General features: G+C 38.0%; 1 protein-coding gene across 3 annotated transcripts; it reads left to right on the top strand.

The window, feature by feature from the left end:
* Positions 1-2,336: 2,336 nt before the first annotated feature.
* On the top strand, positions 2,337-14,806 carry LOC131469120 (forkhead box protein P1-B-like). 3 transcript variants are annotated; one of them, XM_058643998.1, is made up of 16 exons: positions 2,337-2,436; positions 4,975-5,115; positions 7,944-8,084; positions 8,167-8,256; positions 8,989-9,109; positions 9,271-9,376; positions 9,505-9,612; positions 10,003-10,090; positions 10,465-10,542; positions 10,634-10,829; positions 11,476-11,552; positions 11,686-11,787; positions 11,903-12,030; positions 12,255-12,309; positions 12,684-12,850; positions 13,924-14,806. In XM_058643998.1, the coding sequence occupies exons 2-16, from the start codon at positions 4,990-4,992 to the stop codon at positions 14,084-14,086; spliced, it is 1,746 nt and encodes a 581-aa protein (XP_058499981.1). In that variant the 5' UTR covers positions 2,337-2,436; positions 4,975-4,989; the 3' UTR covers positions 14,087-14,806. The 3 variants fall into 3 exon arrangements, with proteins under 3 accessions (XP_058499981.1, XP_058499979.1, XP_058499980.1); XM_058643996.1 differs by having other exon boundaries at positions 10,634-10,835; XM_058643997.1 differs by lacking the exon at positions 2,337-2,436 and adding an exon at positions 4,733-4,883 and having other exon boundaries at positions 10,634-10,835.
* The last annotated feature ends 49 nt before the right edge of the window (positions 14,807-14,855 follow it).

Genomic DNA, 14,855 nt, shown 5'->3' with positions numbered 1-14,855 from the left:
TATTAGATATTGTAATATGCTATACTGGATGATGATAGCACTGAAGTTAATGAAAATCTTACATTTTGTATGGAATGTAATAGCCACCTAATTTTTCATGACAACTAGACTAGAAAATACCTCCCTCTTGTGGCTTCCTTAAATTATGGACACAAAACATAAGAATGCAGCCTTCCTGTAAACATAATTTAATCTGCCTTTTATGGACTATGTAACTGTTGATTGTATATGCATGTGTGAAAGTTATTACCTACTGATTAGCAGCAGCAAGGTGTTATGGCTCCACAACTTAGATGGCACAAAAGAATTAAATCTGAGTTATTGTTCATCAGCTTTAAAACAGAACTGAGAAGTCTCCCAGCTGATCTTATGGAGAATCTCAGATAACGTAAATTAAAGTAATAACATTAATGATAATCAACTAGCAAATGCCACATTTTCTAGAGAGATAATGTTACTTTTTACTATACTTAAATTATGTTATAGCGATACAACTAACCATTAATTTGGATTACTCTAAAGATTATTTTCTTAAATTATCAATTAGTTTTTTGTACCTAAAGTGCAAATCACCAACACAAATAGGGAAACACAATAACATTAACTGAAACACAACGACATTAACATAAAACACAACATTTAATGTTAATGTTTTTGTGTTTCCGCATTTTGGGGTGTGTGTTTAATGTTAATGCCGTTGTGTTTTAATTATTGTTGTTGTGTTTTCCTATTTGTGTTGGTGCTCTGCACTTGAGGTCCACCGTAGTTTTGTCCACAAAATGTCAGAACATTTTAACCTTGAACTCATGATGTTCTCATATGTCTTGTTTTGTCCACAAACCAAAATTATCCAGCAAATAAATGAGAGAATATTCACATTTAAGCAGCATCAGAGAGCCCATATTATAACTGATTAATCTGCTTGACAGGTTTATCTGATAATCAAGCATTAAATAATCATTGCAGTTCTAATCACAACATAAGTGATGAGCCCATCATTTGCATACATTCTTAGAGTTGATGGCAGTAGAATTAAGTAGAGAACCATTTTACCAAACTTCTAACATATCTATGCTTTTGTGAAATTGGTTATTACAAAAAGAAACTGCTCATGCCGCATTGGGAATATTACAGCATTTTAATGTTGTGATATATTTCCTCTCAGCCTTTTTTTGTAAGAGTATATTAATAATATTTTTCTCTCCTTGGTATAGCCATTATTCGTTGATTTAGTTGAGACCCCTTTGCAAATTTCACATAACTGCTCCTATGTATATTAAAGATAATGACTGACCCTTTCATGATGATGGATCACTATGATGGTAGGGTTTATATGTCTGCAGTAGTTTTAGCGAGGTGTATCTAATAAAGTGCACCCTGAATGTGTCTAAAATATTCTACAATAAGTCTTATTGTGTTTATGAGTCAGTTCCATGTGGAAGAAGGCTGAGGCCCATCCAGAATAAAACCTCCCACCACAACAAGCCTGCTGTTAGCCTTATGTATACGTTTAAAGACCCACACTGACTCAGATCCCCTTCATATACATCATGCATTTGCACACAGTGCACACATTGTACATGTACTGCAACTCCTGCACATGTACACACATACAAACTAAGTTTTTTTGAATATATATATTTTTACTCCTATTTTCATATAAACGATGTCACTTCTGTACATCTTGTGCAGCAATTGTTCATCTAAAATGATGCTTAAATCTTTTCAATCTAATAATTATATAATTACCCATAATAACTTATATTTTAACACATAGTTACAATATATCACGTTATACCGTGATACTGATCCCAAAACAATTTTCCCACTGTGACAGCAATATACTTCCGTAGTATTCATGTTCATCTTTACATATTCACATTTCTGTCTGAATCCCATACTCACATCCATGTGTCTGCACTATTCATATGGATCAACAAAGATTCAAGCAGATTAATTCTATATCTTATATATTCTATATATATAATTGTGCCCAACAGGTCACAGATAGCAGCACATATATCACATATTTAAATGTGTGGTTTGAATAGAAATATAGTTGTGTATTTTATTCATGTCATGTAACTGTTGTTATTTAAAGAATTAATTGATGACGTTGGGATCAGGTTTTGGCATTGTGTTGTTACAGTTTGAGTTATATTCTGGTGCCTTGTAGATGAATAAGTGGTCGGGTGATAATGCGAACATTATTATTTTAAAGCAAAAAGCACGGACAGACAGTCTCGCAAAAAGCAAAAAGCAAAAAGCAGAGACAAGTCCCGCGTGTCGGCATGACGTCACCATTGTTTACTTTTACCTAAACCACGCCCCCGATTAGCAACTTATGGCTAGCTCTGTTCAAGGGAAGGCAGAGCTCCGAGGTCTCTTTTTTAGACACCACCCTGAGTCCTACACTGTCCGTCCGTACATCATTCGGTGAGTAAACCTTAAATCCGCGGCGCGCCGAATTGCACTGAAACAATTTTCGCTTTAATGTACGGCTTGTTTGTGACGATACCGGGTGAAGAAAAAATAAAGACGGGTGGAAAAAGACGCGTTTCTTACACAAGCTAGCAACAGGACGTGCTCTGCTAGCTTTTGTTGTGCTGTTGACGTCAACGCTGCCCTGAAGGTCCGTCGAAAACTGTTAACCAGTATAGTAAACGTGTTTTTCTGAATAGCTTTAAAAACAATGCAAGGTGGTCGCAGCAGAGTTGACATATAAAAGTCATAAACGCCCCGTTCACGACCAGATTCACGTGAAGCTAAAGGCTCGAGAGCCCAATGCAAACCGCAGACTGCAGTGGTTGGTGTGTGAGCGGATATCGATTTCATTCATAGCATGTGAAGCAGATTTAGCGATAGACGTATTCGCTTTAACCATCAAAACTACGGCGACAGTTAATAACATCGTTATTAATGTGATTTGTAGGCTAACGATTAGCCGTGTGCGACCAATGTGCTCCGAGGGCGAAGCAACACTGTGGTCGGTCGGTCTCTTACAACGTGATTTAACAAACAACACAACTTTGTCCTTTGTTTAATCTACGGACCAGTCGAAGCACAGGTTTGAGTGATCAAAGGAAATCCCTTTTTTAACACGAGATATGTCAAACAAAAATAACAGATTACATTAAAATATACACGGTCATATAGTATCACGAAATCCGTACTGTAGTCAGGATATTTTCATTTCAATAATATCAGAATATCCATTATAACATTCTCATTCTTAAAAAGTAATATATCTTAAGTGAAGACGGTTCAAACTCTTGGTCTGACTACAAACTATGTATGTTAAGACCAGATGACGAGAAACCTGTTGGGTTATTAATGTAAAGTTAAAGCTAACACTACCAATGGGTAATATAGTTAACTTTAGTATTGGTTGTGTGTCTCTACCTTTTATACATAACACTGATATTCTAATGCGCTGCAGCAAAATAAATTGTATTCTTTTTCCAAAATACCGTAACCACATAAACAAATATATTCAGTTTATTGTTCATTCACATGAAACAAGCTGAAGGTATGATGAGATTTGCTATTACTGATGTATCAACTATTAGTGCATGTGTGAAGTCTCCATGTAAGGGAGGAGGTGGTAGTTGTTTGCTCTCGCAAAGCTCTCTTTGCCTTGTTTCCTTCATTTCCTTCGCATTCTTTGAAGAGTGGAGGCCCCTGCTGTGTAAGAGTTGCCCCTGTGGTGAGAATGATTTAAAAACTGTTAAAGCGCATCATAGTTTATTATTTAGTCCATTCCAAAGGCAGGTGCAGTGCAGCACAACCGCTCAATTATCTTAATCCTACAATAGAAAATGTCTGATGTTGCTCCAGTGTTAAATGCATCGTGGAGCCGAGGTGGGGTGAACCCAATATGCAGCCGGGTTTAAAAAAAAAAAAGCACCCCCGACATCTTTAAAAATGCCTACAGGAAACACTGCCCTTTGTCTGCAGAAATAATCCTCATCCTGAAAGCAAAAGTAAACACAGTGAAAACCTTACCAAAAACGGTCTAGTCTGATTAGGTTTTAGTTGTACTCCATAAGAATTGCCTCAGATTTCATGTATTATTGTAACCTGGGTATGGATGACACAAAGCTACAGCTGAGCATGAATTACTTTTCAGTTATCATCAGTCCGTCATTTTCAAAACAGGAAGCACTAAGCCTTTTTTTCTCCCTTCTGTGCTTTGTGTGTAACTAACTGTTGGTACAGTTCTGGTCATGAGTTGATCGGAGTGTAAACAGTTAGGCCTTATCTGATCATCTGTGTCAGATTTTGCTACAATGGATCTCAGTGATGCCAAACTGAAGAACTGATTGAATTCTAGATGTACATTTGACCGTAATATCACCCTTACAATAATAATATTACTACAGAGTCCAATTTGTGGACATTTTCATTTTGTGTGTCAGTTTCCATCTGTGCATGGTATGTTTGCCCAGTTTATTTACTTTTGTTTATGCTGGGTTGCTTTTGAGTCAAAAGCTCCCAACCTGTATACATAATAGCCTACTTGTGCATTGTACTACCTGCCACAGCCGTTTATCACACCACCTGGTTAATGGTAAATTGTTCCAGAAGGAAGATATGTTTGCACATAAACACAGACCCAGGGCCCCTGTGTTTACAGTAGTCATGGCAGCACTCTCTTATTCAACAAATAGACCTGGCATGTCCCACTCTCTTGTAGAACAGAATGTTTGTCTTGGTGGGCAGAGTGATAACAGTAAAGTTCTTTACTTTAAGTGCTACAGGTTTTTACATTTAGTGGGATTGCTTTCCTGTGGTGAATAACTACCTTTTTGGGTCATTATTGCAATTGAACACAGTGCAGCTCCTTTTTTAATTCTTTAGTGAAGTGGTAGATTTGTCCTTCAGTAAGTTGTTCTCTGTTTTCCTTCTTCCTGTGTTTCCTTGCATTGTCCTGGGTTATCCAGCTGTTTTCATTTACACACATTTCTTTCACAGGTCAGTGAAGTCCAGATGCATGAGTCTGGGTCAGAACCAACACACCACGCCATTCTAGCTAGTCAGACAGAGAACGGGAATTACACCGAGAATGAGAGTCGACTGAGCAGCAGCCACACTCCTCCTCCAGAGGCACCAAGGGTCAGTTTTCCCCACCTGCATCTGTCCAAACACACCAGCATTGACTTTTAAAGGCATACTGTACATCTGGACAAATGAAGCAATAATTAAGATGGTACTGAGTATTTGCTAATTAATTAAATTAAATAATTAATCGGCAGCATTTTGCTGGTTATTATGTTAAAATGTGCAAGGTTTTTATTTTTCCAAAACGGTTAATGCAACATCTTGGTGGTGAGGATTGTTTATTTGTAAACTCTTTATATTTTGTTGTTGTGAAAAAAAACCTCCCTTTAAATCGACTTTATATTGATCAAATTATAAAGTGAAATAATGATTGTCTTTATCATACATGATCAATCACTCACTAACTGTAGCTTCGTCTGTGTCATTGTTCAGAATATAATTATTGCTTCTTGGATTTTTTTAATTACAACCATAGGCTTGTGTAAATGTCTCATCTCAAAGAAATACGCAAGTGTTGCAACTGATGCAACTGTTTCCCCTTCATTATTGTGTGAATTGCCATGACTAAAATATGTATTATTTATGAAATGAGATTATCCTTTAACATGTTTGTTTTGCTGGTGTGGTCTCTAAACACAGTATGATATTGCACTTAGGACAGGACAGACATTTTACAGATTTAAATGTTAGGGAATCCATGAACCTTTCACTTTCTCTGTACTCTTTATATTTATGCTGGAGGGAACCACATGGAGGGAGATTGTACAGAGGTTTTGGGGTGAGGGGGTTGCAAAGCATAGCCTCCTGCTGGGCAGAGCTATCAGTGCAGTATTGTTTGTTTATGCTTACATTGTGAATGTTTGCAGGGCTCTGTTAGAATGTCAAGCAGAACTTTATTTTTGAGTTGCATATCATTTTTAAAGGTGTCCAGGAATAAATTGACAGTTGTTAAAAATGACATTATTTATTGTTAATTTTGTGACATTTTATTCACAAAATGTATGTATGAAAATACAGGATATGTGTATATATATATATGGGCTAAGTACACATGGTTGTGTACTTATATATTTTTAGGTCCCATCTGTTAAAGTTGAGTTTATTGAGTACTTGTGCAAATGTCAGTCTTTCTCACGCCACACCCATGAGGCCACATTAGTAGGTATTAAATCTCATAAAAGAAAACATATTGTGTTTGTTTTTCAGCAAGTTTATAGGGTTTCTATTTGCTGTCAGTCATCTTGTAGTTCACAAGACCAGTCTTGCGGGAACAGATCTGTGTTTACACTCAGTTGCTCACTGGTATGACTTTCAACAATAACAACAACAGAAGATGTTTGGACTTGCTGGCTGCCATGGCAACAGGGATTAGTCAAAGGCTGTTGTTGTGTTGATGGTGTCCACAGAAAAATAGAGGGGCCAACTGGCTCTCTGTCTGTGGGATAGACCCATTTTCATTGCTTCAGTGGCCACCTCTGCAGCATTGAATTTCATAAGAAAGGACAAAACTAGGAGGCAGTCATCTGTTATTGTTAACCCAAAGCCTGTGTGAAATTCACTGTCAGTTTGTTTACCCATTTCAAAAACAGACTCTGCCTTGGAGAGAAATGTTTGTTTGTGGATCAGGCCTTAATTAAAATACGAATCTCAAGTTCTGTTTTCGTAAACAGGCTCTGTGTGCTGTTTTATTCATTATTTATATCTCTGTGCAATTTTGATTACTCTGTTTATGTTTACTGTAAACATCCCTTGAACTGTGAGGCTTGACAGTGAGGGGGGAGGGTGTGGTAATTGCTGCATTCCTAGCAGAGGATGTTGTTGTTTTTGTGGTACTGGTTGTTGTTGTTGTTTTGCCGAAGCTCAAATTCCCCCCGGGCCATCCAGTGTTGTTGTTGTTTATGTTTGTTTCATTTTTAGTTTAAAAATAAAAATGGTAGCCAACTGGGTTTGCTCGACTGACCTCAGCTCATATGAAAGTAATGAATAAGCAAGCAGGATTCAGAATAACCATGAATTATTTCTTTTATTTGAGTAAGAGGTGTAGGAATTGAGCCACTGCTATTTAAGTTGATTGACAGGAGGTAAAATAAATTGAAGATGTCACAATTTTTAAATTATTCTGAGATTTTATTTGTCAATAATGTAACCAGTGTAGATGGACTGTGTTATTATACATTTGGCCACAAACTGCAGATCATAGGCCATGTGCTGGAGTCCACAAGCCACCTTTTAACTGATCACAGTTCCAGGAAAATAAAAGGGGGGGAATCTAATCATGTGTTTACATTCACTGATTATAACCTGATTGCTTCATATTTTCTGTTGAACGGAGGTATAACTGCATTTGTTGTGTTGCTGTTTTATAGATCATAAGCTACCTTTTATTACTTATATTGTCTGGAATATAGTAAATTTGCAATATCTACGATGACACCGCTTCCTTTTCCATTTATATTGTTGCTGAGATTCCACAGTTATTGTGTAATTTGTTTTAAATGCTGCAAATAATCGATTCTGGCTTTTATTCTTTTGATTAAAAAAATATTCTGTTGAAAGTGTAGATAGTATATGAATAAGAAGTGGAGTCTGTGCTGAGCTGTAGCTGTTTTTATTAATTCTCCACATTATTGGAGAGAGACGGTGGCTTGTAAAAGCACATTTATTTTTCTTAAATATAGTAGCATATATTAAAGTGCTATACACACACAGACATACATTCAAAAGTACCTACATACAGTGTGCTATATTCTATATACTATATATATATTGTTTATGTCATGAGCTTGGCATTCATAATGTCCCCTCTCTAATGTGTTTCTGTCTTGTCTTGTGGTTTGGATTTTAACTCGCCACACTGTTATGTGTTTTTGTGGATGATGCAGGTTCCAGTGTCATTGTCGATGATGACCCCACCAGCAGAGGCTCCACAGCAACAACTACAGCAGACACCACAGCAGCCAATCCTCAATCCTCAGCAGCTCCAGGCTCTACTGCAGCAGCAGAAAGCACTCATGTTACACCAGGTAATGCATGTTTATGCAAGTCATATATTTTTTTGTATGTGTCTTTGTCCCCCTGGTTTTATTTCATTTAATATTTCTGCAGCAACAAATTCAAGAGGTCTTCAAGAATCAACAAGAGCAGCTAAATATGCAGCTGCTCCAGCAGAAGAATGCTGGGATCGTCAGCCAAGAGGTAACGCAGATTTATTATAGCACATAAGCATAATGAATTCCATAATTAGCATATTAACACGTGATATTCAGTTCACTAGTAATAAAGACGCAGAATAACTGATGCACAATTTGCTGTCATTGTCATAATTAGTTCCGCGTGCTGCACCGCCTGCTATGTCACATTCATAAGATCCTTCCTGATGACAAGGCTCTAGATTTGGTGTGAAAATACACAATCAGAGAGTTAATATGTAGCAGAAAAAAGTAATTTTCACAGTAGTTGTTTTTATTAGTTTATAAGTTATTGTTAGGGATTTTTTTTTTTAACCTCTTCTTGCTTTGAATTTATACCTTTTTAAAGCGTATCACATATCCACAACCTATAGGTTGTCTTGTGATTGTGTGCATCATTACGCTCGGCTTGTGACTGTCTTGCACTGTTTTTCTGAAATCCATCTCACACGGCAGCAGCGGGGAATGTGCTCCATGTAATTTAGATGAAAACAGAAAAATGACACTCTGCATTGTGCTGCTTGCGCAGAATGCAGGATTAAAGCTGACTCTCAATCTTTTACCAACTCAGAATGAGCTGTGAGCCAGATTTTACAGTTGACCATATATGTCCAGCGTGATGTTTAGTGTTCCCATATAGTCTCTGTTATCTCACTGAACTTATTTGATTTGGAAACCTGAAAGGAAATTTGTCTTGCTACCTGTATGACTATTGTTCTGTATTTTTTCTCCACCACAGCTGACAGCTCAGCAGATAGCCATCCAGCAGCAGCTCCTTCAAATGCAGCAGCAACATCTCTTCAACCTGCAGAGACAAGGCCTGCTGTCTGTCCTTCCCACCAGCCCTTTCACAGCTCCAGGTACCCCTGCACGTCTAACACTGTTTTTTTTTGTTTTGTTTGACATTTACTGGAAATACTTTTAGGGTCAGTGGTTGGTGTTCGCTGATGTCTTGTTTGTTTTTTGGATTGACATTTTTTTTTTAAAGTAAACACTGCAAATGTGAATGTTGAAATTTCAGCTTCTGAGAATGGTAGCATTGTGTCCACGGGTGGAGACACGAGAGAGTCTTCCAGTCATCAATCTACCACCAATGGTCATCACACTCTCTTGAAGAGAAAAGAAAGGTGATTTTTTTTTTTCTTAAAGCAAACATCTTTTAACAGCTTCATCCTGTTTTTTACTGTGATTTCTTGGTACCAGCATGTTGAGTCTCGGCTGCATCATTAACAGTTGAGTGTTGTGTTTGTTGCAGCGGGACAATGGATGAAAACACACAGAACAGCCATCCTCTGTATGGAAATGGCATGTGTAAATGGCCTGGCTGTGAGACTGTCTTTGGAGACTTTCAGGCATTTCTCAAGTGAGTGTTGAAACTATTCACATCTTGTCACGATCAGAATGTGCAGTGATGCAGCAAAAAAGTACAGATGTACAAACGTACTGTAGATGAATTAAAGTAAAAAACAAACAAACACAATTTAGTGGAGAATCTGGATGAAAGTGTGCCACCAGATCTGATCACCTCTGGGAGAAAAATGTCAAATGAGGGACTTTCATCCCTCCAGTTGGTGTTCCAAAGATTTGTACAGTCTGTGAACACGGTACTAATTGCTTTGTAGAGACAAAAACCTTACTATGACACTTTTATCACATGTTTGTATGTTCTGCAATTTACACATCACATTTGGTCAGAGCTTAAATTGGTTATTGTTTCTAAAGCATGTCATGGTTTTGATTTGTTCCCTTGCAGACATTTGAACAGTGAACATATACTGGACGACAAGAGCACAGCACAGTGTCGTGTGCAGATGCAGGTGGTGCAGCAGTTGGAATTGCAGGTACAAATGTGGTTTGCTTTCTTTTAGTTTTGCAAGTCAGACAAAAACGAACAGATATATTTTCTTAATTAGTGGTTTACGAATGTAACATAAATGCTTGACAGAGCGACACATCCATTTTTTTAAACCTGTGAAAAAGAAAGAGAAGAGTTTTGTTTTAAACTAAAAACTCTCTGAAGAGTTTCTGAATTTTTGCAACAGTGGTGTGTTTTCACACCAGCCCTGGAAACAGAAGTGATGCCTTCAGATATAATGACACCTCTTAGGATGCCAGAGAAGAAGTCATTCCCACACTGAATGTCATTTTGTCATTTAACACAAGTCGTGAATTCACCAAGTCTCAAATTCTATTTTGGTCGCCTCACCCAACACAGCTGAAGAAGGACAAAGAGCGACTGCAAGCGATGATGGCTCATCTCAAGTCCTCTGAACCCAAACCCGCAGCACAGCCTGTAAGTACAAGCCATGGCTGTTTCCTTCAATTAAAATAAATATTGTTTTGCATGCAGTCAAACTGATGTTTTGCTGACTTTGTTTTTTCAGGTGAATCTGGTGTCTAATGTATCCTTCTCCCAGGCAACACTGCCCAAAGGCCCTCCTCCTATGAGTCTGTCTCAGAGCGCCACAGCGCCGTCCACACCCCTGACGCCAGTCTCTGACTCCCCTTCAGTCCTCACTCCCAATAGTTTGTTCACTGGGACCCCAGTACGGAGGCGGTATAGCCGCTCTGTGAGCCAAGGTAATGGTGAGATCACGTCATTATACTTATTTTTACTGCTGGAACAAACTATGCTTCTCATGAGATGCATGGGACACATTTTCCCCTTTCAAATTATTTATGTCTTATCAGTTGCTGTGTGATAGTTGTTTCATCATTTTCAAAGCAGCCATTTTAACAGGAAAAGCACAAGTTACAGATAACATTAACAATGGCTCTGTTCTGTTTATTTAAGTCAGGACAGTGTGACAGTGAACCAGCACGCGCCCTGAAACTGAGGAAGCGAAATGGATCTCAGCCAACAATTAGTTTGATAGTTCACACCTGCAGTTTTTCTACTTTCACTTCTCCTTTCAAAATGGCTGCTCCCACCCCCCACTCCACTTAAGTTATATATATATATATATATATATACATACATACACATACATATATATATATATATATATATATATATACACATATATATATATATATATATGTATATATATATATATATATATATATATATATATATATATATATATATATATATATATATATATATATATACATACACATATAATGACTGCTGTGCAAAGGGCAAATTGGCACATTTCCTTTTTTGCCTCCGGTCCCTTTTGTGTCTGCGTGTGTGTAACCGATGCTCGTTAATGTCTTTCCACAGATATAATCGACAATAAAGAGTTCTACTTGAGCACAGAAGTTAGACCTCCCTTCACGTATGCCTCTCTCATAAGACAGGTAATGTCTACTTTCCGCCATAAATATTGCTATAAATATCATATTTCTTTCAGTTGACGACACTGTCGGTCTAACTAATGGAAATGCTTTTAGTGTTACCTGTAAATCTTACACACTCTCCATGTCTTTTCAGGCAATATTTGAGTCACCCCGTAACCAGCTGACTTTAAATGAAATCTACAACTGGTTTACGAGAAACTTTGCATATTTCAGGCGCAATGCAGCTACTTGGAAGGTAATGAACCTGTCGGTCGTTAAATGTTGTAAACACGCAGTTGTATTTACAGACGGGTGAATGCTGATTTAGTACATGAAGTTAATTTTATTCCTTTTGTTTATCCTTCTTTTAGAACGCCGTCAGACATAATCTCAGTCTCCACAAATGTTTTGTGCGCTTGGAGAATGTGAAAGGAGCCGTGTGGACAGTCGATGAGATTGAGTTCCACAGACGGAGGCCGCAGAAAACTGCTGGTAATGGGTAGGTGTATTTCCATCATGAACACCGTGGGTGTTCTCTTGCACAACCTTATAAGCCAAACTGTGACGTTGACCCAACTTTGACCTCGATACACGACTCTCTGCAGTTCATCAGAAATGTCATGTGGAGGTTTCCATGATTTATCATGTTATCAACCTCAAAATAAAAGGAATTTTTTTATATAACTTGTTGCTGTGTGTGTGTGTGTGTGTGTGTACCAACAGCTCTCTGCTGAAGAACTCTCAGAACCGTCAGGGCTTAGGTGGATCTGCTCTTCAGGTAAGGGAACATCCGTTTTAACACTTGACATTTCAGTACATTCACATCATGTGAATCTTAAAACTAGGGCGATTTATATACTTAAGTAACGAACACGAGAACACTGTGGTAATAAGGAGATAATATTACAGTAAACCATGTTATTTACATATGGATATCAGATAACTACGGTGGCCCTGAGATTACCGTAGGGCCACTGTAGATTACCTCAACATTTTTGCGAAATGTATGATTACCATGTTATACATACAGTTTACATTTATCCTTTGTTATATATCACACTCACACATTTACCATTGTTAATACTAAAATATTATTACCATAACAGTTGCTGTATTATCGATACTAAAACTGAGACTGTTACTTGTTTCCAGAGCGGCGAACTAGACGGCCTGAACTCCTTCTTTCAACCAGCCTCTATGGGCAGCATCCCACTGCACTCCCTGCCTCATATTCTTCAAGAGCAGATGAATGGAGCCCTTGCTAATGGATCTGGTTACCACAGTGACAGCAGTGCAACACAGTCCCCTCCACAAGCTTTGTAAGTGCCACCCTCAGAACTATGTTGCTTGACCCACTTCAGTGCTTTATGCCTCAGTTGTAATATCCACCAAGTGGCAGAGTGCAGTTCAGCTCACCACAGTATGAATGGAAAACCCTGGCCTGGCTTGTGTTTCTGTCACGGGCTGTTCAGGCCGAATGGCGATAGCCACATCAGCTACAGTACTAGGATATCACTGTGAGGTCTGTACTGTATATAAAAATAGACTGATTTCAAAACCATCTCCTTTTGTGAAGCCTGTTTTTACAAATCCTATTGGATGATACCGGCTGTCAATCACACTCAGTGCGTTAACATGCCTGTTAAAAGTCTGATTTCACTTGGACTGAGACAATAATTACATTTTCTTAATGTCATGTAAACATGTTAGTCTGACTAAAAATCAAGGTAGTCTTAGTCAGACTAACATACCTGAATAATGCAATTCATAGTCTGATTACTCAATGTACGTATGTGCTTAGTCGGACTGGAGTCAGACCCTGGTCTTTGACCCGGAAGTAGAAGGAGACGACGTTTAAATTGCAGTACTGTTGCTGGAAATAACACGATGGCACTAGCGAGAGCAAAACAATTAAAACGTACAGCAGGTACGAGGCGTACAGAACCGCAGCATGATCCATGTCACCGTCCATCTTGCCAAACTGATTCAATATGCTCTCCCTTATAGAGAGAGAAATGGCGCCACCTACGGAGGCTAAGCCAGACTTACACGGATGGATTGATAATGGATGGATAATGGATTTTGTCCTCTGCATGTAAACTCGTTCTCGGCAAGTTGTCCGGTTGCCTGTTTTAGTCGGACTACGGCCTTAGCTTGACTAAACTGCATGTAAACGTACTGACTGGTTATCACTCACACGTGTATCATCTACTTTTCTCTAAATTGGACCATGTGTTTAATGATTTTGTAACTCAAATGAGAAAGAGGCTGTTTTTCCACATTGGCCGCCATTTAATCAGACTTCTTTCTTTTTCTTGTGTATTGTGTATTTGTGTGATCACAAATCCTGATCACTTTTTTTTTTGTGTGTGTTATTTGTTTATTAATCTAGCATTAAAGAGGAGCAGGAGGATGAGGAGATATGTGAAAATTATCCCTACGAATCTCCGGAGAGCACGTACGAGCACGGCCACAGCCCGGAGATGAACCCTGACGAAGACCACGACAGTCCGGGGAGGCACAACCTTCTTCTCGACCGCATGCCTTCTCTCTGACCAGGAGGAGCAGCTTCTCCACTGCGAGGCCGTCTTCACTCACAGCCCGTGTGACTTTGTATTTTAAAAAACAACAGCTTCATCTACATAACCAAACCACTATGTTCTTGGGGAGTTCTTTTAGTTTTTTTGTTTATTTTGTTTCCATATTTATCGACCTTCCTCTTTTTTGTTTCTTCTTCTTCTGAATCTATTCTCTATTTAGTTTTTTCTGTACAGTATCGTGACGTCACAAAAACACAAGTGTGAAACTGTTTATTATTTTAACTGTGTCTGTACACAAAGAGGACCTTGATGAGCAGAGAAGCCAAAGCAAAGGGAACATTAATAGTAAGCACTTCACAATGAAACATTTCTCTCTTCTTTGTAGCTTCATCATGATATCACTACCTGATTGTTATTTTATTAGTCATAATATATTTAAAAAAAAGAAAAAAATGTAGATGAAGTAAAGAAAATGTTGCTTTAATGAAAATGAAAAATGTTCACTGCCAACATGATCTGATATATTTGTATTTAAGGTATAATCAAGTGATCAAAAAGATGAAAAAAAAACACACAAAAAACATAGCTTCTTTATACTTGTTGGGTTTTTTTCACCTCTTCCATGAACATTGTTGAATTTTTGCTCAAAACGGAGCTTGTAAGAGTAGATACTATAGACATTATTGTAAACCAATGCATCTCTATGAATAATAAATTCCTTCATGATAAATGTAAGTACTGTGTCTTGGTGGTAAACATGGTTTCATATAATGAAATTACATAC

This window comes from Solea solea, chromosome 11 (assembly GCF_958295425.1).
Source record: "Solea solea chromosome 11, fSolSol10.1, whole genome shotgun sequence".
NCBI classification, from domain to species: domain Eukaryota; kingdom Metazoa; phylum Chordata; class Actinopteri; order Pleuronectiformes; family Soleidae; genus Solea; species Solea solea.
Note: the sequence above shows the minus strand (reverse complement) of the source record. Positions and strands in the feature narration are given on the sequence as shown.

Coding starts and splice junctions, on each gene's coding strand:
- LOC131469120 (XM_058643996.1), top strand. CDS start 4,990: ATGCATGAGTCTGGGTCAGAACCAACACACCACGCCATTCTAGCTAGT. Junction 5,116..7,943: donor CTCCTCCAGAGGCACCAAGG/GTCAGTTTTCCC, acceptor TGGATGATGCAG/GTTCCAGTGTCATTGTCGAT. Junction 10,091..10,464: donor TGCAGCAGTTGGAATTGCAG/GTACAAATGTGG, acceptor CACCCAACACAG/CTGAAGAAGGACAAAGAGCG.